This window comes from Anabrus simplex, chromosome 1, assembly GCF_040414725.1.
Source record: "Anabrus simplex isolate iqAnaSimp1 chromosome 1, ASM4041472v1, whole genome shotgun sequence".
NCBI lineage: Eukaryota > Metazoa > Arthropoda > Insecta > Orthoptera > Tettigoniidae > Anabrus > Anabrus simplex.
The window spans coordinates 1613310863-1613335877 of NC_090265.1; the positions used below are offsets into that span (position 1 = coordinate 1613310863).

The window sequence follows — 25015 nt, forward strand, 5'->3', positions numbered from 1 at the left end:
TTCGCCAGCACCACATTTTAAAAGAATTGAATTTTTTAAGGTCTGTCGCACAAATAGTTCACGTCTTGTTTCCATAGAAGAAAACTGAAAATACCAGAGTGGATACTACTATCATTTTCATTGGTAACGAGATAGAGCAATCCTTCCATAAATAGGACAAATTCATCATTACATTTTTGTCCATAGTTGTTCTTTTAATCTCAGGAGTACAGCTACCTGAACTGGAAATTACTGAATGAAGGTATAGAATTTCTGAGATGTTCTCCAGAAATGTCTGTGCTGGCTAATTTTTCAGCTCTATCAACAAACATTATTTTGGTTTTGTTCATCTTAATTTGTAGTCCCATTTGAGCACTGACATTTTTGACACAAGAAATGAGCTCAGCAATTTCTTTCTCATCAGCAGCAATGAGTGCAGTATTGTCTGCATAATGGAGGTTGGATATTTTCTTACCATCAACAGGTTATCTGCCAACCCATTCCTCAAGTGCAGCTCTCATAATGTACTTGCCACAGATATTGAAAAGCACAGGTGACAGTATACAGCCCTGCTGGACACCTTTCTGGATCCTGAAATTCCCACAAAGATTGCCATTTATTTTAACCATAGCTGAGATGGCTGCATACGAGTTCTTTATCAGCCAAACCAGATGTGAAGTAACACCTATTTCCAACATACCTTGCTACATTTTCTCCCAATGAACAGTCAAAGGCCTTCTGGTAGTCTAAAAGGCAAATGATGGGACGAAGTATGTAAGTATAGTAGGATCTTACTTGCATGTGAAATGAGGGCTAAGTTTCTGTAGTTGTCACCTTTAGCTGTGGAACCCTTCTTGTGTGGAGGAACAAAAATACATGCAACCAAGTCAGCTGGCCAAATACCAAGTCTTCAAATCTTGTTGCAAATTTCTGTAATGATCTGCACACCTATGCTGCCCGTCTCTTTCAGGAGCTCAGTTGCTACACCATCTGGGCCAAGTGCCTTATCCATTTTTAATGATGCAATTGTCCTTTGAGGTAGGATGTCTGGTTCCATTTCAAATTTATGTCAGAGGATCATGCTTGGTGGTAATGTTTTTCTCTTGTAGAGATCTTCACAGTATTCCCTCTATTTAACACGTTCAGTACCTGCTTCTGAGCGGGACACTTGAATGCCTGGACCAGCCATTTTCATGCCCGGCCCTCTTGACGTGCATCACTTAATACAATTTACAATTACTCCTAAACTATAAATGTTAGAAAAATGATACTTTGTGCTTACCTCTAGTAAATATTTAGGGTGTGATATCTGGTGTCACAGGTTTTAAAATACGTATAATTTTATACAGCCTATCTGTACTTTTTTTTTTTTTTTTTTGCTAGGGGCTTTACGTCGCACCGACACAGATAGGTCTTATGGCGATATCTGTACTTTTGGCATAATGATTACAGTCACTGAAGTGAAGAAATGAAAGAATATGAAGGAAGCATATTCGGAACATTGTTTTAGAAAATATCGGAGTATGAAAAAACAGGGTCTTCGGTCCAGTACATTTTTATATCAGGATTTTGGACTAATCGGTTTCCACGATCGCATGATTGAATTCTTTGTAAAAGGCCAGGGCACCACACTTATCTCTTGACTCGCGTATAGATTGGTCTGCTCACACACATACTGATAAAATTTGTCATTCATGAAAATACTCACGTAACTCAAAATATCCTGCTTATTTTCTCTTTGAACGTTTATACCTGAATTCTCTGTAAATGGTGGAACGGGTGGACAATAACTAGGATGATATGTATCAGGCACTTAACTTTTCTCTATAGGCCTATCGGATTCGGGAATCGAAATTTCCTCATCACTCTCACTTTCACTATCTGAGTCTATTTCAGGAATAAGTTTATCACCAGAATAATCATTGGGAACAATATCTAATAATTAATCTTCCATAAGAAACTTTGTTTTATAAGCCATTATACTACACTCGGTAAGAACGACATGCACTGCATTGGAATCTCAAGTACCGTCTTGACGCGCGAGGAAGTGCTGAGATACTGCCGCTAAAACAGCTAAGATAAACATGAGCACACTCAACGCGAGGGTTATCTCAAAAAGATCAACCAACTTCCTGTTACAACCAGTAACGCTGACTAAGGTGTAAGAATGCACAGATTACGAATATAAGCAGCATTGCTTCGCGCGGAACATTAAACGTCTTACACCGTCCACGGCTGCAGCATAGGAGCAAGCTTAAACGTCTTATACCGTCCACGGTCCGCAATGAGTTAATATATTCTCAAAGTCATGGATTTTACTACCACTGACATATTCTACTGACCACTTTTTGAGTTTAAATTTATTTCATAATAGCCTAACTTTGAAGTAAAGGTCACGTGTTTCATTATTGTTCTTGTGTGCCTAGATTTCTTCACAAATGTTAGCTATGTATTTACGCTTGTCTTGACGAAAATTTTGTTGAATTTCACGGCACAGTTCAGCATACCTTTGCTGACTGTATAACCCAGAACTTTTGAGCTGTTCCCAATGTTCTATTATCTGCTATGTGTGATCACTGACCCAGCATTTCTGATGCCTCAATGTTGTGGAAGAAAACTTCATTTTGGTTGTCATTATATTACCTCTTCGCTGGCAGAAACATATGTACTCAGTACTGCCATAAGCTCTGTCAGTACTTTCAATGCTTATACCGTATTTACTCGTGTATTAGACCCCCCCCCCCCGCACCCCTGGCTTTTCCAGACGAAGAAAATGAAAAAAAATAAATCTCACCTATAAGACCCCCCATTGTAATTCGTCAGAGAACGACGACGATTTTGCTTCGAAGCAGGTACAAGTCTTATTGCAGCTCTGATAACATTGCACAAATTTGTAAATAGTTTCGTCCGTACGACCTACGCAATGAAAACGCGTTGAATTCATGCGGTACATCTGTGTTTCGTAGTTAAGAAATGTCCGCCTCTGTAGCGTAGGTCTATTGCAGCTCTGATGACGTCGCACAAATAGGAATAGGCCTAGCTTCGTGTCCAACCCGCTCATTGCAAGCATGCATCGGTCATGCTATATGTCTGTGTTTTGTAGTTAATAATGTCCGCCAGCATAATATTTAGCACAATTAGTTGCTGTTTTCGGGGGTCTGACTTCGATTCCCAGTACCGTACTGCCAGAGATTTATGAATGGCAGGAAGGCTGATATGCAGTAAAAGCGGTACATGTAACTTACCTCCACTGGGGGTGTGTCTAAGAAAGCTGTACCACCTTGGGATGAGGAAACAAGTTTACTTTAGTTAAGAAATATTCGCGGTTGTTGCTATTTATACAGCAGGCGAGATCATTACCAAAGTGGTCGTTTAGTATTTCGTAACTCGGGCCAATATAGGCATATATTTGGAGAGAAGTAAGTTTAAAACGTGATAAAAGCTATCCAATTAAAGTGATTGTTTTACTCGCCAACATACCTAACAAATAATAATAATAATAATAATAATAATAATAATAATAATAATAATAATTTTATGTCCCCACGTACTTTAAATGATTTTCGGAGACACCAAACATAAAATACTAGGGTATGCGTTAATAAAAAAGAGACAACGAATGTACGAAATTAAACATGATAATAAAACGCATTACTGTCACACCTGTAGATATCCATAAATGCGGTATATTTTCCTGTTATTTATTTTTATTCTTTCCGTCGAACTTTTGGCACTATCAGGGCAATAATATACCTAACCTAAACAATGTGGTCTGTCTTATCTCACGGACAGCTGTTTACGCAAATCCTGATGTGATAAATGTAGAGAACAAGCATGGAATGTACTTAAAAATAAGGGTCTGTGTTTCAACAGTCGCAGTTGTCAAAAGAATGTTGACAGCTACTATGTATTACATTCAGAAGTACAAGTCATAACATATGCTAGTTATCAGTTGATGGTTTGGCATGCCTTCTCCAGCTCGGCTTTATTTGGAAGGAGTGGCTTCTGCTACGTATACACCAACTGGGAATATCAGAGACCATCTGGGAATAGATTTACACTGTTTAGACTCTATAGTCGTGAACGAAATTATTTTTAAAAGGTTCAAAAAGACTGGACCTCGTATGCTCTTGATGGCAGTGCATGGCTCAAAGAGAATGAAGCATGGCTGACGCGACTGACGTCACTTAGAATGCCGACACGCCGGTAGCGAGGCAGGGAAGTTGGCGGCGCAAGGCGATAATTCAAATGAAAGCTGTGATCAGGTTTACTGTGTGGTAGGCCTACTGCTGAACTGACAGACACAAATGACTGGGCGTTAAGTTCTTTTGTATCAATATTTAATTATGGTATATGATAACACAATACCCTTATCCCTTTCTTCTACGGGATCGAGTATGAAGTGAGACGAATCTTCGTAGTGAGTTTATATGGCCGTATGCCCTTCCTGACGTCAACCTCATCAGACGAATTAATGAGATGTAACGAATGACGTGATATGAGTAACTAAAACGGACTTTTATATGTAGCGTAGGCCTAAAGTCGTGTTCACCATTTATTGTCTTTTTACGTTTAGAAATACTGCCTTCCGACGAAAATAGCCAGTATAACTTAAATACATTCTAAGTTTGTTAAGTAATAGTATAGAATGTTTACACGTACAATTTATAGCTCTTTATAACCTAGAAGTCGTGTTTGCTGCACAAAATTTTGTGGTTATCGCATATTGGACCCCCCTTTATTACTTCTGGCTGTAAAAGTGGGAGAAAAAGGGGTCTAATACGCGAGTAAATACGGTAACTACTAAATAAAACTATGCAAACCCTTTAACATATATTCTGAAAAATGAAAAAAGTGCAACAGAATGAACATATGCTTATTTGAAATGATCACACAATCAATGAAGATGTTGAGGCCAAACATCAATAGCTGCATGAATCATGTCCAGTGGAATTTTTTTGACTACTGACAAGATTGATTTTTCTAAAATCTCAATATTGTGGTACTGTTTTGGACATGTTATCACCTCGAGCTTCTGCCACAGAGAATAATCCAATGGAGTGAGGTCCGGAATTCCACTAGGCCAGTCAGCAACAATGATAAACTGTGGGACATTGGTTGCCAACCACTACTGCAACATTTTTGCTACTGCTTGGGATCGAAGCCACCGTATCTCCTTTAATTTTTCAGTTAGTAAATGTCGTGCAAATCATTCTTCAAAATATGTGACATAGTTCGTAGAGATATATTCATTCCACAAGACAAAACTGTTTGTTTATGCAAAGGATTGCAGCAAATTCTTGCATGAACAGCATTCATAACTTCTTTTCTGCAAACACACCTCTGACACAATCAACAGTTGCACCCATTTGTTTAAACCATGCTATTGTCCAAAACACAAATTGTTCATCGATACTGAGAAGTTTCAGCGTAGAAAAAAAATTCTTAGCTTGCTTTCCGTAATGAAATAACACCAATACAGTGATGTGATTCTCATACAATCCCCACTCCATCTCTCACTGCTGCCAGCTGTTGACGAACTGCAAGCCGGTTACTGGCAGAGTCGTGAAGGTGACCTTGTGGATGATAAACCACAGCGTTGCCATGCATCTTCATTCACAATTACCATACTACAGTGCGTTTATATTTTATTGACAGAACTTATGGCAGTACTGGGTATATGCTCTACATTTCTTTTTCACTGGGTGGAAACAAATATAAATATTCCACTCAAATTTTGTAGCTTTACTAGCTGAAGAGGTATACAAATATGCCCATAGATGGCAGAAGTTGTTCCTTCAACTCTACCGATGAGGGAAATCCCCTCAATATTTTGCAATGTTTTTTTCTCCTGTAAGTAAGAGTTGCATAATACACACATTGCGTGACAGTTTTCTCACATGCGTACTTATTGCCTATTTTCATGGTTTTTTTTTGGTGAAATGGCATCACATAAAACGGATTAGCAATACTGATAGTGTCAATATCGGATGAGACAGACAAAGAAGTGACGGATTTTAGTGCATGTGACTCTAAAGTTGAAAATTATTTCTCCAGCTCATCTGAGAACAACCACACAAGTGACACTGGCAATAACAGAATGGATCTGACATAAGTAATAACAGTCCCAAAACTACACTATTATTCCCGTTTGTAATACTGATCAAGAACCAATGTTGCCGTCAAACTTTGATGCTGAAACACACCCTATAGAATATTTATTTATGTTATTCTGTGACTGTTCTTTGACTAATTTTTCCACTTTCTGATGAAAAAAGACACAAAATGAAACCAAAACATCATTGTAAGTAGTTTTCTATACATATATTTCATAATAGTGGACTAATGTGTTCCGAGCTGAGTAGCCGCACTACGAGTCTGCAGTCGGGAGACACATGAGTTCGATCCCCGCCGTCGGCTTTCCTGAGAATGATCTTCCATGATTTCCCCTTTTCACTTTCAGGCAAATGCCGGGACAGATTTGTTGGCCAGAGCTGCTTCTTTCCAGCTACTTCCCCAATTTTACTTACCATCATTCATTTCGTCTTCATTAGCTCCTCAACTAAGGCTGACATTGGAAAGGGCATCCAGCCATATAAACTTGCAATATTAATTCATCTTACCTCATACCCAACCCCGTTTCTGGAAATGGGACCAATGGATAGACATACAGAGGACTAATGGGTACTTAAAGTTAACCACTGTCAGATCATATCATAGTGTGTCCCTTGTGCCATTCTTCCAGTGAAAAAATGATGAAACAATACTTATTTTGTCCTCAGACCACTTCAAAGTTGGGTTTCCACTCTTAAATACGGTGTGTGGTTAATTTGGGTATATTTTCATTGTCTCAGTAAATTTTCCAAACTTCTGCAAGCATATTTTCAAATTTTTTGCTGCCAACGACCATGAATTACCACCGCCCGTGAAGGGTTATTACTGAAGACTTCCCATGTGGACTCTGCATCTGTATTTGAGTCTCTTCGGTGTTTTGAAGGACATGTTGTATTTCCATCCCAAATTTCTTAAGATCATCTTCATTCAGCATCTTTCTTTCTCTGGCGTGGCACACGGTGTATTTTCCTGAATCGTTGTTTGAAGTTCATGAATCAGTTGATGATCTTTTCCTAGGTTTTAGCATTAATGACAGAAGATCTCCATCAGGTTTTGACCAATATAAAGTCTACTTGATACCTATAAAGATCACCAGGTGAATGCCATACTAATGTTATTTCCCTGCTTGGTATGTTGTTCACCACATCATTTAGTTGCATACGATTTCTCCATACTGTCCTTGTAAGCAAGAGATGCTGGTGCACAAATCTGAACTATAATGAGTCGGCATGGTGTGTTGTTGAAAGTGATATTATTATTCTATCATTAATAGATGTGCACCCACTAACCAAATTTGATAGGTAACTGGGAACAATAACAGCAACGCCATTTGTACTTAGGTCTTTGGATCCAGAAAAATACACCATATTGCTTTTGGTAGTGTTTAAGAATCCATTTTCTCGTCAATTTATCTCGAACAGACCCAATATATCAATGTTGTGGTTGACCATTTCATTTTCAACAATCTGTAGCTTTCCTGGTTGTACAGTAAAAGCCCTTTCATATTCCATGTGGCTATTTTGCACTGGCATTGAAGAGATGGTTTGTTTTCCATGTTCCACTCAGTCACATATTATTTACCACATGAGACCTGGGAGTCTATTTTCATGTGCCCAGTTGCCAATTTCACAACATCCAGCCTGGATCAGAGATGGCACTGGTTATTAGCTGGATTGCTCGATGGGATAGTTTCTGTATCAACTATATCCATACAAGATTCTTGTGGGAAGGTAGTGTGGTGGTATTCCACTGTCTTCCACACGGCAAAATCATGGCTGTCGATGCTGATCCAGTACTGCTGCCCTCTATCAGGAATGGTTTCCAGTGGCATCTCCTCCATGGAGGGACATCACCCTACCTAAAGGAGCTCATCCGCTCAAAAGCGCTGACTGCCTTAGGGAGACAGGTTATTTACTGCTGCCCAACGCACAGCGTTGAGTTGCTGGCTGTATGGTATACTCCATTACAGTAGCAGGATCCTCCTGGCCAGACGATAATAGCAACATTGTAAAAGTACTGAATTGATTTCAATAGCTATCATATTGGTAGTCCATTGTCAGGGCATGCAATGAGTGTTACCAAAACAGTTGTATGACCGGGCGAGTTGGCCATGCGTGTAGAGGCGCGCGGCTGTGAGCTTGCATCCGGGAGATAGTAGGTTCGAATCCCACTATCGGCAGCCCTGAAAATGGTTTTCCGTGGTTTCCCATTTTCACACCAGGCAAATGCTGGAGCTGTACCTTAATTAAGGCCACGGCCGCTTCCTTCCAACTACTAGGCCTTTCCTATCTCATCGTCGCCATAAGACCTATCTGTGTCGGCGCGACGTAAAGCCCCTAGCAAAAAAACAAAAACAAAAAACAAAACAGTTGTATGGAAAATTTTGTATGATAACCTATATTCTCTGCCTGAAATCTGATTGATGTTCTTAAAAAGAGTAACAGCATTTCAACTTTCTTCCTGAATATCCTTAACGGAAGCCTGTACATGGTGGAATCTTGATCACTCCCAGATTAATCATCTAGGTTATGTGAGGCTGAGTTGTTGTTATTGTTATTTTATTATTATTATTATTATTATTATTATTATTATTATTATTATTATTATTATTATTATTTTATCGATACGGTCACCTGTGGGACACGATTATATAATCTTCCTCCTGTCATGCAGACTGATACCCTTCTCTTTACACTCTCGCCAAAGATTCTTGAGTCTTTGACTTCTTCTTGCTCGTTCTTCCACCGAAATGTTCCGTGGCTTCGCATGTTGCTCTTCAGATGCATCCCTCAATCCCGCAACCTTCTTCCTAAATGATGTCCTTTCTTTTATATATTATTATTATTATTATTATTATTATTATTATTATTATTATTATTATTATTATTATTAAGTTAAGAAATCTAAACTGACTTAGTACATAGATTTCCTCTGGAAATCTTAGTTCTACCTAACCTCATTACTAGATTGCACTTAGACATCAACTACTCTAGAAAAATGTATATCTGGTTTAAGTTTGGTATCCACTGCTCTCACAGGTAGAAGATTGGCCTCTGGATCTGAACGGTCTAAAAATCATTCAATTCCTCAACGACAGAAATCCATTCCTTGGTCATGAAGCCATTCAAAAACTGCTGGGTGAACTTCCTGATCACTGGACCCCCTCCCCCCAACCAATGTTCTTTCAGCTTGCCAAAAAGATGGAAATCGTATGGTGCAAGAAATGGACTGTATGGCAGATGCTTCCATACCTCCCACCAAAAATGTTAAAGCAAAGCTTGTGTTGTGGGCACTGTGTAGGATGTTACATTGTTGTGCCGGAGAACAATGTCTTTCCTTAATTTTCCACGCCTCTTGTTCTTTATGATGCTGCACAGCAATGTCAGTGTTGTACACTAAAAATCAACATTAATGGTTGTGCCCTTAGCCATAAACTCTGTGTATACAACTCCTTCACTGTCGAAGAAAAGTGTGGGCGTGACCTTCCCTGCTGATGGCGCAACTTTGCATTTCCTCCATGCAGGCAAGGAGGTGTGTCTCCACTCCCTAGATGCTCTCTTTGTTTGAGGTGTGAAATGATGTACTCATGTCACATCGCCCATAATGATGTGGCTTAGGAAATTATTACCTTCCAAAGAGTAACGCTAAAGGAGTCCAGAGATGCCATAAACCATGCATCTTAGTTTGCAGGTGTCAGTGATCACGGAACTCAGCGTGAGCACAATTTTCATTACAGCATACGATCTTGGACGATGGAATGAACAATGCCTATTGAGATGCACACCTGGTGAGCAATGTCCAAGATGGTCACTCTGCGATTGGTACAAATCACTTCCTCGATTGCTTGGACATTGTCGTCTGTGGTGGATGTTGATGCCCTTCCTTCCTGATCAGCATCAACCACATCTGTGTGGCCTTGGTCAAATTGTTGGCACCATTTCACTATGGCTGGGCGCGACATTGCATTCGGCCCATACACCGCCAAAATTTCATGGTGAATCTCTTAGCAATTCAGACGTTTTGCCCACAAGAATCATACTGTCCAGTGCACTTTAACTTTGGAGTACGTTTCCAGTTGATGCACCATTTCACTCACACTCTGTGATGCATCTGTTATCAGTACCGCAACAGAACTGTGTCTGCAGGAAGCCCGAAACTTCTATTCTCTTCCGACAATGCGCCACTCTTGTTGTGCAGTGGTCTTACCGTGGGATGACATGTGTAACTTTCTTCTTGAAGTCCCTATGTGAGTGCAGTGAGTGATGGTGGTGTTTATTATTTTTAACTATATCGCTGTATTCTACTTCAGGCTAGGGTTTTTACTCGACAGTGTGATTTGGTTTCCTGAACAATGTGTGGACTATGTAATGGGCTTCACTCCTCTCAAGCACAACTTGCCCCCAGATCTCTCTCCATTGTGAGTAGGACTTTTGGGTTTACGTTGCTTAGATGCTGGAGAAACTCAAGCAGCGTTTCTTCACAGTGTGGCCATAGGACATATGTGTCACCCAAATAGCAGTTCTACCTGGTAGGCTTGTGCATCGCTATCTGCAGTGTGGACCTATCAAATGTCTCCACGTCATTTTGCCTTGATAATTGCTACTGAAGAGTAGTTACAATGCCGACATACAGGATTTACAATGCCAACACTTACATCTTTAAAATGACAATGCGGCTTAATATCCTGGAAGATGTCCATGTTGCTCATGAAAATCTACAATATTATATAACATATTCTGAATTAAATACAAATTTTTGTCTCACCTTAAGTTAAGAAAAAGAATTATCATTGCCTCCATAACCAGGAAAAGTTAATTAAATTTTTTTAAATCTCATTTTATAACAACATTATTCATTGTTCAGAAATAATATTATACTAACTCGTAATACAAGGCCATGCCCTACAGGAAGAATTTAGCCAAATTCAAATTAGAAAAGTATAAGCTCCTTAATAATTTTATCTCTCAATGGTTAAGACTCAGAAGCAGGTAAAATATGGCTAGAACAATGCTCACAGTGCGTATCAAGGGCTGTCTACTATCCATTCTGGAATAATTTACCCCCGCCCCACAGGAATTTTGAATGTGTATCAGCTTTAAAAATTTTATGAATGATTTTCTAATTAGAAATACAGCAAATGAGAAAAAATATGGGACAAAATTTGGACATGACAAAGTTAATCATTCCTTTGTAGGTACTAATAGAATACACTAAGTCCATCATACTGTTCTTTATAAACCAATCAATATGGGTCAGAAGTACCATCCTACATCAATAGGCCTAACAACCATTAGTCAAAACAAGTACCTGCAAAGAGCAGCAACGTCGTTTCTCTGCTTCATTAGCAGTTCTCTCTACAGCAAGCTGCTGTTCCAGGCCCACTATATCCCGACGCAATTGAGCCATTTCTTCAGTCATTGCTGCGCGAAGGGATTCTGCCGATGAATGTTCTCTGAAACATGCAGTAATCAATGAACTACACAGACTGAATTGTAGGCTATTCTTTTCATCATTAGAGTCAAATTTTGATTCTTGAGATTGTGACTTAACACGATGGAAAATGACAAATTGTTACGAATGTTTCTATGTTCAGATAAATAAGATTATATTTTCATGATTTGTGGTGGAAATAATATTTACAGTTCATTCTCCCTTCTGAATTTCACAAAGCATGTTGTTTGTCATCTATTCTATAAACTGCTGTTTGGTGTTGAGCATTTTTCTTTCAACTTACCTCTGTCTCTCATAAACAGATGTCTACTTATATAGAAATTACTACAACAAATGCATTCATATTGTTTATTGATTGTTGACTATATGCAGTATACTATATACAAATTGCTTTGAAACACTTCTTCAAGTGATCTGGCCAATCTTCTATTGGTACAAGCACAGCTTCTAGTAGAGTGAATCTGCTGTAATTGCCAAATTTGGTTTTAAGGACTCAATACTTCAATGAGGATTCAAGAAGACCTTCCCCTCTTAAATATTCTTTGAGCAATAGTCCAGTAGATTATGACAGAGGCTTTTCAAGAATCAATCAACAGTGCCAATGAACGCGAACACATTGCGCTCCAGCCAGCATTGTGTCAACATTGCCTTGTGGGTGGGCACTAAGTCCTGGTGATATAACCAGAGCATACCCACATTCAAGGTGAAGTTTAAGGACTTCAAAACCTTTTCTTGAATACCACTTGAGTAGTTGCTGGCACAGGTTTTCACCCATCTTCCATAGAAATGCTGTGATGAGAAGTTAGCATTGACACTCTTCACTAAACCATCACTGATGCCAGGTGGTGATGTCCTTGTACTTTTGAGAAGCTGATAATAGCTTCCCAAGAATTGGGAGCATTCATCTGCCTAGTCTAGCAATTCAATCTCTCTTCCATAATGAAAATTTTCACAACCCATGGAGAAAATTTGATGGCAAGTGTCCTTTGTGTTCTAATCCAACAGCCTCTTGACTCCTGTTGCTTTTATCTGAAGTAAAGTTGCTAACTATTGCTTATCTGTGATTATTTGTTAAGCTCCAAGCTTAAGATCTTTTTTAATGATGTATGGCCTTATTATTATTTGGAGTTTAGTTTCTTTTCCTATTGCTAGGCGGGCATTAATTCCAATGTGGAGTTTTATCTCCCGTATGCAGTTATCAGACTGTGCCACATAAGAGGCTTCTGATAAGTTCACCTGCATACACCCCAGCATCAGTGGGTAGGGTCTGACACATCCCACTCTGACGAGTCTAGTGTCAGACCTAAGACGAAATGCTGGTTAATAGAGCAAACGCCTGAAAAGCCAACATCTAATTTTTGATCTGATTTTTGATATGCTCTATTGGTGGAAAAATATCTAATTCCCTCCATGGGAATTTAGAATTACCATATTCCACATTCTCCAGGAAAATACTGGGATAGTAACTTATTCAAGTCCTGGAGCACCTTTTCACATCCTAGCCTAAATGTCAGACATGTTTTGACACGATCAAGTACGAGGTGATATCTTATAATTTATTAGGGTTGGTGATTTTTAGCATTTTGATATCAGAAATTTAGCATTTTGATTTGAAAATTTAGCATTTTGGAGAAAAAAATTGTATGGGATAATACTGATAAATGAGTTATGTCTTTTGAAATGGCATTAATGTGAAATTAACATCAAGTTTGTAAAATGTTAATACTGAGATAAAAATCCATAAAATAAATTGTGCATTTATTTTAAATTAAATTAAAGAATAACACAGAAGAAAAGAGAAATTTATACTGATGCAAAACTAGAATAATAAGGAAAAAATACACAAAATTAACTTAGGCCAAGCAAGTTCCTGAATCAGTAACACTGTTGAATGAAATCATAGAACACAGTTGCAATAATTTGTTCTGGCATTTGTGTTATCCTGTCACTTACAATTAAATTATATTTTCTGAAATATCTTTCAGCATCTTCACTGTTGGTAGGAGTCCAAATACATTGCAGAACTGCTTGGGCAAACTCTGGATATTTGAGCGTAATTGCCAACAGCATTTACAGGCAGCCTACATCTTAATCTTTCTGCATCATCTCGAAGAGCACATTTAGTTGATGCTCCATTTTCATGTGGCTGTGCTTTTGTGCATGCGTTTGTGAGCGAGTGTGCTCACTATACACAGATATTCTGGAATGCTCCCAGTGGCAGTCAAAACTTGCAGTATCCGATCCACTGATTCATGCAGATTACAATGATGTTTCACACACAGGGTCTATTCCAACTTCTGACACCACTTTTGTTACGAATAAAGCACTGTCTGTTTTACTGATCCAATTAATACACACACATATGCACAAAATTATACCTGAAGCATGAATGGCAACAGTTCACTAATTAGTGGTTATTTACATAAGTCTTCAGTCCGGACAGCAGGTCTCAAGCTGGCTGGTATTTACCTGGAATGAGTGACCCTTCCACAATCTTGATTGATGAGCCTTACCTTTCACCTGACTTCACATACATGGTCATTTCCGCATTAGCTCCTCACAGATTAATTTGAATGCAGAAAACTTTGGCTATCTCAACATACAACAGCTGTACCCTTGGCTAGACTCCTGGCATGTCCAATAACTCACACAATCAGTTCACTTGACTGCTCCACACACTGAACAATTCAACACACATCAATATAAGAATCTCATGTTGATCGGGCGAGTTGGCCGTGTAGTTAGGAGCATGCAGCTGTGAGCTCGCATCCGGGAGATAGTGGGTTCGACCCCCACTGTCAGCTGCTCTGAAGATGGTTTTCCATGGTTTCCCATTTTCACACCTTAATTAAGGCCATGGCTGCTTCCTTCCGATTCCTAGGCCTTTCCTGTCTCATCGTCACCATAAGACCTATCTGTGTCAGTGTGACGTAAAGCAACTAGCAAAAAAAAAAAAAAAAATCTCACGTTTAGATTGTTCCATATTGACTGTTCAGTATAAGAAAATATACAACAAAAAGGTCCATCTTAGTCAATACACAATATGTCTTAAAGAAACATTTTCTTATACAACATGTATCACTCAGCAATAACACAGCACCAATTCAGCTACTCTTGAACACTACTATGAAACACTTAGCGACGACAACAACAACTGCTCCAACACTTCACCACAATGATACTCTCTAAACCAGTGGTTCCCAACCTGGGGGCGATTTGAGTTATCAGGGGGGCAATAAAGAAGTGGGGGGCGATTTGGGCACAATGAGTATTGAAAGGGAGAAAAATTAAAATAGTACTGTACAGTAGAAGTTGCCGGGTAGCACGAGTCACAGGCTATTCTCAGCCAGCAAATTCACAGCACTCGCCCCTCTCCACAGTCCCTACCTGTTGTTGCTCAGCGTTGCCAACTTTGTGACTCAACCCCCTCCCCCGCCTGTCATCACAACACCGACATCCGTCTTCAGTCTTAACTAGCCTTTGTGTGCCTCACCATCAGTTTTTGTGCATGCCTTTTCTGTTTTTGTGCGTTTGTTTTGAAGTGTAGAAGTTCATGCACAATGGATTCAAAAAACAAGAAGTGTCGTCAATACTCAGCTGAGTATTTAAAATTTGGTTTTATCAGATCACTGCAAAGTGTGCAATTTCCACATTGTCTTTCTTGCGATATTTCATTTACAGTACTAGTAATGAAGCCATGAAGCCTTCGCGAATGAAAGATCATTTATCACAAGTACACAGTGATAAAGTGAGTAAAGAACTTAGTTATTTTCAAAACCTCAAAGCTAAAGATGATAAACAGCCTAATGTGAGTGAATTATTTTTAAAATGAGCAACCCATCTTGACAAAGGTCTTCTTGCTTCTTAATAGGTGTCTTTATTCATCGCTAAATGTGGTAAACCTCACACAATTGGTGAAACTCTTGTTTTACCGGCTACCAAAAGAATTGCTGAAATCATGCTGGGTGAGGGCCCTAGTAATAAGTCAATCGGTTCCTTTGAGCGACAATACTGTTTCCATTAAGCGTAAGGAATTTCATGTTTTTATCCGTATTGAACTGAGATCACAATTAAATAAGCATATAGTAGGTTCCACCTTTTCAATATATTTACAATGTTGTTATCTGATGTTTACAACATTATTTATTACAAATTACAGGACATGTTTCGGTGTACAATTTTTTACCATCATCAGCTGCATGAAAAGTGTATAGAAACTTGGCGGTCAAAACAATGAACAGCATATTATCATACTTAACTCCTTATATACAGGCAATAGAATGTTGTTATAATTAAATTTAACATCTTATTATGCTAGGTTAAAACTAATTTGTGTGACAAGGAGATTCTTGCAGGTCAAAATATAAAATTCTACATTTGGTATATGAATGGTCTTCAGTTCCTTAATGTCTATAATATTATACACTCGTAATATCTGTTCCACAATACTGTTTCCAGGCGAACTGACGAAATGGCCATGTGTGTTGAATGAAACTCACCAATTTGTTGAAAATAGTAAATTTGCATTGCAGATTGATGAATCAACTGTGATTGATAACAAAGTAATTTTGTTAGCTTACGTGAGATTTATCAATGTACAAAAGGAAATTACCGAGGAAATGTTGTTTGCTAGAACTTTGGTCATGGATACAAAGGGATCATCGATTTTGAAAGTGGTGCACGATAATTTTGAGGAAAAAGAGATTCCCCTAACAAACGTGAGAGCTTGTGCAACATACGGTGCTCCTGCCATGTCAAGTCGTCATACTGGGTTTCTAACCCACCTCAAGAAAGATGTTCCAGAGGTCATCACTATTCACTGTGTCATTCATCGTCAACACTTAGCTGCTAAAAGATTGAGTATGTCCTGCATGAAACCCTACAACTGGTTATTACTGGTGTCAACAACATCAAAGCTAATTCCCTCAATGACCATCTGTTCTGACAACTCTGTCATGAAAATGATGAGGATTCAAACGCTTGTTTCTACATACAGCCATGAGGTGGCTTTCCAAAGGAAACTGTTTGCGCCATTTCTTTGAATTATTTGACAATGTTACTGAGTTTCTTGGCACGTCTGATCATGTTTTCAGTGAGAATTTGAAGCAATCCACGTTGGAACAGATACTTATGAAAAAAATTACCGAAGTCTATATCATAATTCAAGGAAACAAGGTGAACCTTATCAAGGCCAAAGGAATTATTCCATCATTCATCATGAAATTTGATATTCACAAAGTAAATATTGGCCGTAAAGAGCTGATTCAGTTTCCGACCCTTTTTTAAAATGCTATTTGTTCGGGGCATCGACCTAGAAAGATCTTTTTGCCCCTACTTGCACCATATGTTATAAACTTGCGTGTATTAAACTTAGTTATTTTCAACACCTCAAAGCTAAAGATGATAAACGACTTAATGTGAGTGAATTATTTTAAAAACAAACACCAGGCCAGGGAATATTAATCATTTACAACTAAAAACCCCTGACTCGGCCGAGAATCTAACCCAGGGCTGCCGGGTGAAAGGCGGACGCGTTGCCCCCTACACCGCGGAGTCGAACTTCCGACCCTTATAAAGTGTTCAGTGTCAGTTGACGAGACTCCTGAACCCCCAGAAGACAAAATCCTAATTTTTACTGATCACCTTGGCCAGTTAAAAACTGACAGGGAATCAAGATATGAAGATTTGACCAAGTTACAAATTCCAGATTAGATTCTAAATCCATTATCGTTTGAAGCTGTAGATAAGCTTGATAAATCTTTGCAGATGGAGTTTGTAGATCAAAAGTATGACTCATCATCATCATCATCATCATCATCATCATCATCATCATCATCATCATTTCCCTTTATCCAGCTGTAGCCGGGTAGGGGCAAATATGGTTCCTCTCCTCTTTCTTCGGTCTTTCCACCACTCCTCTTCCAACACTGTGTCCCAGTCCAGGTTTCTTTCTATAATGCTGCGTTGGATGGTATCCTTCCATCTCAATCGTGGTCGTCCACGGCCTCTCCTTCCTTGAATTTGCATTTCCATCACCTTTTTTGGCATTCTTTCGTCGCTCATTCTCTTTATGTGTCCAAACCATCTTAGTCGGCTCTTCTCTATTCTATCATTCATTTTTTCCACTCCAATATCTTCCCGGATTTTCTCATTCCTTATTTTGTCTCTTCTACTCTTCTGTATCATACTCCTCAAGAATTTCATTTTGGCTGCCTGTATTCGACTCTCATCCTTCTTTGTCATTGTCCAAGTTTCTGCTCCGTAAGTTGTTATGGGTACGTAATACATCTTGTACATAGTATCCTTTGCTTCCATTGGCACATCTTTGTCCCATAACATATTTCTTACACTATGATAGAAACAACTTCCAGCTTGAATCCTTTTACTAATCTCAGCATCCAGTCGAGCATTCTCCATTAATTCACTCCCCAGGTATTTAAACGTTTTCACTACTTCCAGGGACTTGTCTGCAAGTCTAATCTGACCTTTCCCTTCTTTCTCCCCTCTAGTCATAACAAGAGTTTTACTCTTTTCTACACTTATTTTCAATCCACATTCTTCAATCTTCCCATTCACCATATTCAACTGTTCTTGAACCTTCCTGTCGTCTTCTCCCCAAATCACAATATCATCTGCAAATAACATCATGTTCATTTCTCTTCCTCCATATGCTGCTTTTGCCATTCTCATGATGTCATCCATTACTATTGTAAACAGGATTGGTGATAGAACACTTCCCTGTCTCAGCCCACTAGTTATTTTGAACCAACTTGTCCTGCCAACTTGTGTTTGCACGCAACTACAACATTCCTTATACAATGCCATGATCATTTTTATTAATCCCTGTCCAATTCCTTTTTGCACCAGACTGTCCCAAACTTTCGTCCTAGGGACACTGTCATAAGCCTTTTCAATATCAATGAATGTCATCACCATATCATTCCCGTACTCCCAATGCTTTTCCATTAGTTGTCTCATAATAAAAATGGGCTCTATTGTTGACCTTCCACTTCTGAAACCAAACTGATTTTCCTGTATCTGCTTCTCAACCCTCAACCTTATTCTACTTTCCAGTATCCTTTCCATTATCTTAGCAACATGGGATATTAGAGTAATTCCCTTGTAGTTCTTCAAAACTTTCTTATCACCTTTCTTGAAAATTGGGATGATTATTCCTTTTTGCCAATCCTCAGGGACCTCCTTATTCTCCCAGACATTCCTGAGAATCCAATATGTCCACTGCAGGCCTACAGCTCCAGCTGCCTTTATCATCTCCACTGAAATTTCATCTATTCCAGCAGTTTTTCCATTTTTCATCTTTCTTACTGCCATTCCAATTTCATTCATTGTAATTTCTTTATCCATTTCTTCGTCAACTAATTGCCTTTCCTGGTCGTCCATTGAATGACTGTCATCCGTTCTTATGTTCAGCAGCTTCTGAAAATACTCTCTCCATCTATTTCTTATTTCTTCTGGCTTTGTTAAAATTATGCCACCTTCATCCTTCACAAATCTGGTGTTTACTTGATCTCTCTTTTTGTTTCTTATTAAGATACCATACAGTAATTTCTTGCTGCCCTGCGTATCATCTCTCAATGTCTGTGTGAATAAGGCCCAGCTTTTCCTCTTTTCTTCCTCCACTACTTTCTTGGCCAAATTCTTTGCCTCCACATATTTTCTTCTACTTTCTTCAGTCTTAGATGTTTTCCATGCTTTCCATGCCATTTTCTTTTCCTTCACTTTAATCTTTACCCTATCATTCCACCAGTGTGTTTCTTTGTCTTTCACATTTCCTGATGTTCTACCACACACCTTTTCTGCACATCCAACCAGTGCTTCCTTAAATCTTTTCCATTCCTCTTCAACATTCCCCACCTCTGTCCTGGGTACCAAGGGTATTATTTCCCTTTGAAATTCTTATGCTTTTCTCCTTCAACTTCCATACTTTAATTCTTTTCTCTCTTCTTAATTGGGGTTTTTCAATCTTTCCAACTTTCAATTTTCCTATCACAACTCTATGATCTCCACCAAAGGCTTCTTCAGGCTTGGCTGTTACATCTACAAGGTTCTTCCGGTGTTCTTTCTCTATGATTATATAATCAATCATGGTCTTTGTCCGTCTGTCTCCCCAGCCATACCTTGTAGTCTTCTGACTGTTCTTCTTCCTAAACCAGGTGTTTCCAACAATCATTTGATTCCTCATGCAAAAATCCACCAACAACTCACCTTCTGGATTTACATTTCCATATCCGAAGAGCCCTACAACATCTTCCTTTCCTTGTCTTTCCATTCCAACTTGTGCATTTAGATCTCCCATCAATAGCACTTCCTTATCTTCTATGAGGAGAAAATCATTTTCAAGCAGAGCGGTTACGAGTTAGCCTGAGTGAAGCTTATGGACACTTATCCACAACTGTGGGGAAAAACTGAACCACTTCTGATCTCGTTCCCGTCAACATATTTAGTTGAAAAGGGCTTTAGTTCTGTTGTCCAGCTCCTCACAAAACAAAGAAATGTGTCGGACATTTGCCTCAAAGGAGATTTGCACCTGAACTTCATGAATGTAAAGCTGGATATTCAAGCTTTAACTGAAATCCATCAAGCACAAAGCAGCCACTGAAAAGGTAAATAAAACAATAATAAAGTTTTCAGACATTCATTTATTTTTTCAAATTTTAACTGTCAACTTCCTCAATTTTTCCAGATTCTGATTTAAAAATGAAAACAAGTACTCCTGTGTTTTAAATGTACGTCAATGATCTTAGTTAACTATTTCACTTCTTTGTTCTCAAAAATATTCTGTAAAAAAAGTATATTTAATTTTTTTCTTTTTCTTTTTTTTTTTTTTTTTTTTTTTTGCTAGGGGCTTTACGTCGCACCGACACAGATAGGTCTTATGGCGACGATGGGATAGGAAAGACATAGGAGTTGGAAGGAAGCGGCCGTGGCCTTAATTAAGGTACAGCTCCAGCATTTGCCTGGTGTGAAAATGGGAAACCACGGAAAACCATCTTCAGGGCTGCCAATAGTGGGATTCGAACCTACTATCTCCCAGATGCAAGCTCACAGCCGCGCGCCTCTACGCGCACGGCCAACTCGCCCGGTCTATTTTATTTAAGAGCTTTGGTTGTTTATATATATGGTACTAAAATTGTTTAAAATAATAAAACTGCTTTATTATTTACACTTTACTTAAAATTAAAATTGGCATACATTGAAAATGAAAAAGGGGCGATAGGTGTTAGTCAACCTCCAGAAAGGGGAGATGGGCGACAAAAGGTTGGGAACCACTGCTCTAAACACTCACATCTTTGCTCCAATGACATTACTACAGTCCACCAAATCTCATGTTTACGGTGAGACTCCCCTATATATGCCTCGCGATGAAGTTCTGATATCTTAAAGGAGTGGCCAGAATGAAAACATTCAAGTTTCGCATTCCAGGAAATCCATGTATACACCAGACAAATGGCACAACAGAAGGAAAGGCAGGCTGGGAGGTGTCTAGCTTGACTCACCCATCCCTTCCAGGAAATACCAAAGGGAGGTTCCAGAGGGCTGGCAGTCACATGAGCAAGTAACCGTATTTCACTACCATGAATAACAATTAGATTTATTGTATACTACTGTAAGCAAGTAACTAACATGATGGAAGTTATTCAGAAAATCAACTTGCTCTTCATTATCTACTTTTTATTACAGTATATTTAAATCTCATTAGCAGACAATGTTCCTAAAAGTATTAAACTATAAGAAATATAAAACCCCACTTTTCCTCAAGACAATCATGGTAAAATTCAGTTTTTTACACAACAAGGTAATATAACTAACACCATCTGGCAACCAAGCAGCCCAATTTTACAAATATTAATGCATCAATGACAGACTGGGTAAAATGTCTAGTTATAAATAATATACTTCACATGAAGAACAAATGCCAAATCTGAAAAGCAGATATACTGGTGTCCAGTTGGGAAGAGTGAAAGACTTTACCTGTGGCTGACAATTTTATTGGAGTATCCTTTAAAATATTAATCATCAACATATCATAAGAGACATACCTGTCTCTATCATGCTTCAGTTGACTGAACTGTGCCTCTTGTTGTTCCAGTTTTGCTCGCAGCTGCATTGCTTCTTGACTAGATGCTGCTAAGCGTGACTCTAAGGATGAAACACGAGATCTAAGGGTGACATTTTCTTCTCGTGACACTCGCTCTTGTTCGATGAGGGACGTCACTCTTCCTTGAAGCTCACCTTAGAAGAAACAGCCAAAATTAACTTAAAATTTCAACACAGTACTGAATCATTAGAGCTTTGCATGATCCATTGGGTCCATATGCAAATAACAATAACAATAATAATAATAATAATAATAATAATAATAATAATAATAATAATAATAATAATAATAATAATAATAATAATAATAATGAATTTCCCATACAGAAAAGAACCCTATTTTACATGGTATATTAGGGTTATAGATGAACAAATTCAAAATATACATTATTTACACACATAGAGTAATATCATGAAAGCTTAATGAAGATGTGATGAATGAATGTGTGAAAATGAGAACAACAACACCGTCTTTCCAGGACAGAGTACAGAGGATTAACCAGTTCATTATTGCACAAGTTTAAATGGCATTCTAGAGTAAATCTTGCTCTTCCAAAAACAGGACAGTAAAATAGAAAATGATGCATAGTTTGAGATGATCCATAAAAGCAAGAGTAACTATCTGCAGTCTTAATCTTAAATCGCTCGAAGTATGACTTAAATTTACCATGGTCAGATAGGAACTGAGTAAGCACAAAGTTCGGTATAAGATTTTTACACTGGAGTCGATGCTGGATTTCAGGGAAAAGTAATTCCCTCATAATGGATCCTTTCGAAGTAACGGTCCAGGCATCATTCCACTGAGAAGTAGTATATTCTTTAATATTCCTCTTCAAGAAACATTTTGAAGCTTTGTCGTATGAAACTTCCAACGTAGATTTTGCAGCTTGTTTTGCTTTGAAATCTGCCTTTTCATTTCCGGTAGACCCTGTGTGTCCACGAACCCAGAACAGACAAACGTGGATACTTTATTGAATCAATGCCCTTATATCAGCAACTATCTGGTTCATATTGTACCTGTCATTTATTGCATTAAGTGCAGCTAGTGAATCACTGTACAGCTTTCCGCACTGCTGTAGTGCTGTTTGTATGGCCCACAGATCAGCTTGGAAAATGGAACAAAATGAGAGCTTGTATTGTGCTGAAAATATTTCAATGTCGGTTCCATATACAACGAAAGTGCATCCAACCTGGTCAGTATCATCATCACCAGGTGAGAACTGTCTCTGTAGATGATGGATTGTGATAGCTTGAGCAACAGTTGTTAACAAGTCTCTTGAAACTGCTAGGATGTCCATATTGAAGAAAATTGCACTTTTGTTCCAACGTAATCTTGAAAATTGGTGCCAGTGAAGTTTTATTTTTCTTGAGTAGTGCCAGCTCAGCTTTACCAATTGCAGTTAGAAATAGAGGTTCAATTCCTGCGATGACAAGTGCAGCATCAGTGGATGTAATGTGGTAGGTGCGGGAAATACGAAGAGCGAAACCTTGTTGAAATTGCATCAGTTTTCTTTCAGCCCACTTCTTATCCAATGCAGAGCGGAATGAAGAAGCACAATATAAAATCAATGGTGTGAAAGCTGTGTGGTAAGTTACTCTTAGTACCTCAGAGTTGAGGCCCCAGGATGGCTTACAGGCAATGTTTATACCTTGTAAAAACTTACTTGCTTTGGTTCTTAGCCTGTTAAAATAAGCTCTAAAAGTCATATGCTTGTCAAATATAATCGCCAAATATAGAAGATGATCCTCCAGGGCTATTAAGTGACCATTCATCATAATTTTTGGATTTTTCACTTTCTTCCTTCTTGTGACAAACATGGCTTTGGTTTTTGTCGAATTAAACCATAGTTTGTTGTTACACCCCCAGTTAAAGAATATTTCTAGAGATGAGTTTGCATGAGCATTTAGTTCTGGCAGGTTATCAGCTTCGATTAGAAGTAGTGCATCATCAGCGAAAGCGATGACATCACATCCGGTCGGCAACTGTAGGAGATCATCGTATAGGATATTCCAAAATCCCGGGCTGCAGCTTGATTCCTATGGACATCCCTCACTGACATATTTAATAGTGACTGCATTTCCAATTCTGAGTGTAGCTTGTATTATTTTATATACGTTTTTAGGACATTGCTTTCCCTTTAGCTGGGATAGAATTTTAGGCCACCAGGCATTATAAAAAGCGCCTGTTACTTCACAGGATATCAATACAGCTAATTTTATCATTCTGAAAACTTGTTGAATCCATGAAACTAAGGCAAGGACAGCATCTTCAGTCGACTTTTAAGGCGTAAAGCCATATTACTTTTGGCTCAGATGACCATGGGTATTCAGGTGGTACATCACTCGATCAATTAGTAACTTCTCCCATATCTTCCCTAGTACTGGTAATAGGCAAATAGGTCTGAGGGATTTAATGGTGAATTTGAAGGAATTTTCCTCGGGTATTATTTTAAAAACTGCAAGTTTCCAGGCGGAAAGCAAGAAATGCAGGGACAGGCATTTCTTGAAAAGAACAACAAGCGAGGATGGGAAACAAAGGTGAATGTTTTTGATATTGGCTGGTATACCACCCCAACCTGGAGCTTTTCTGTCATTTTGTAGAAGGATAATACATACAACTTCCTGTTGTGAGAATGGTTCATCATCTTCTGAATTTGGAGCATTCTCAGAGGAAGTTCTAACTGTTCTTTGTAAGTCCATAACTTCCGCTTCTTCTGAGAAGAAAGCATTGATTAAGGCAGAGGTAGTACCGGAAAAGGAATTTGTGAAACCATTTCAGACTCGATGAAGAAAAGGTTATTGTTTAAATTTACAGGTTTCTGAGATAGTCTATAAATATGCCCCCGTGAATTTGTTTTCATTGGAACTGAGCAGAATTCTTTCCAACTATCGAGTTTCCATTTCATAATTAAATTTATGTACTCTTCTTTTGTTGCCAAGTATATCTCTTCACATCTCAATCTCAGAAGTGGGCAACGACTTTGCTTGTACCGTCTATAGCAGGCTAACACACGCTTCCGCATTATTTCAAGTTCTTTATTCCACCAGAAATTCTTGGGGGATTTGCGAGAACTTTTTGGTAGATATGTTTTAAAATTTTTAATTATAACGGAATTTAAATTATCCACAGCCTAGTATTCCATTGCACACATTCCTTAAATGCACCAGATCACTCGCTTGCACTTGCATACACATGACCAAAACCTGCCGCTGCTCCATAGAATTTCTAGCGTTCGCTTCTTTAAGACACGAGTTTATTTGCTTACTGGAGTCCATAACTACTTAAAAACTGAACGAGTCTTATCTTGTTTGTTACCTACCGTCACTCAAGTTTGAGGGATGAGCGCATCTG

At 38.6% G+C, this 25015-nt stretch overlaps 1 protein-coding gene across 2 annotated transcripts in view; it reads right to left on the reverse strand.

Annotated features, from left to right (window-relative positions):
* The window catches only part of LOC136858596 (TATA element modulatory factor), a 335705-nt gene that overhangs the window by 93565 nt on the left and 217125 nt on the right, over positions 1–25015 (reverse strand). For both annotated transcript variants that reach the window (XM_067138270.2, XM_068225630.1), the window contains exons 14-15: positions 21606–21798; positions 11401–11545 (exon numbers count right to left, since the gene is read on the reverse strand). In XM_067138270.2, the coding sequence (XP_066994371.2) occupies positions 11401–11545; positions 21606–21798 (338 nt within the window). The remainder of the gene's footprint in view (positions 1–11400; positions 11546–21605; positions 21799–25015) is intronic.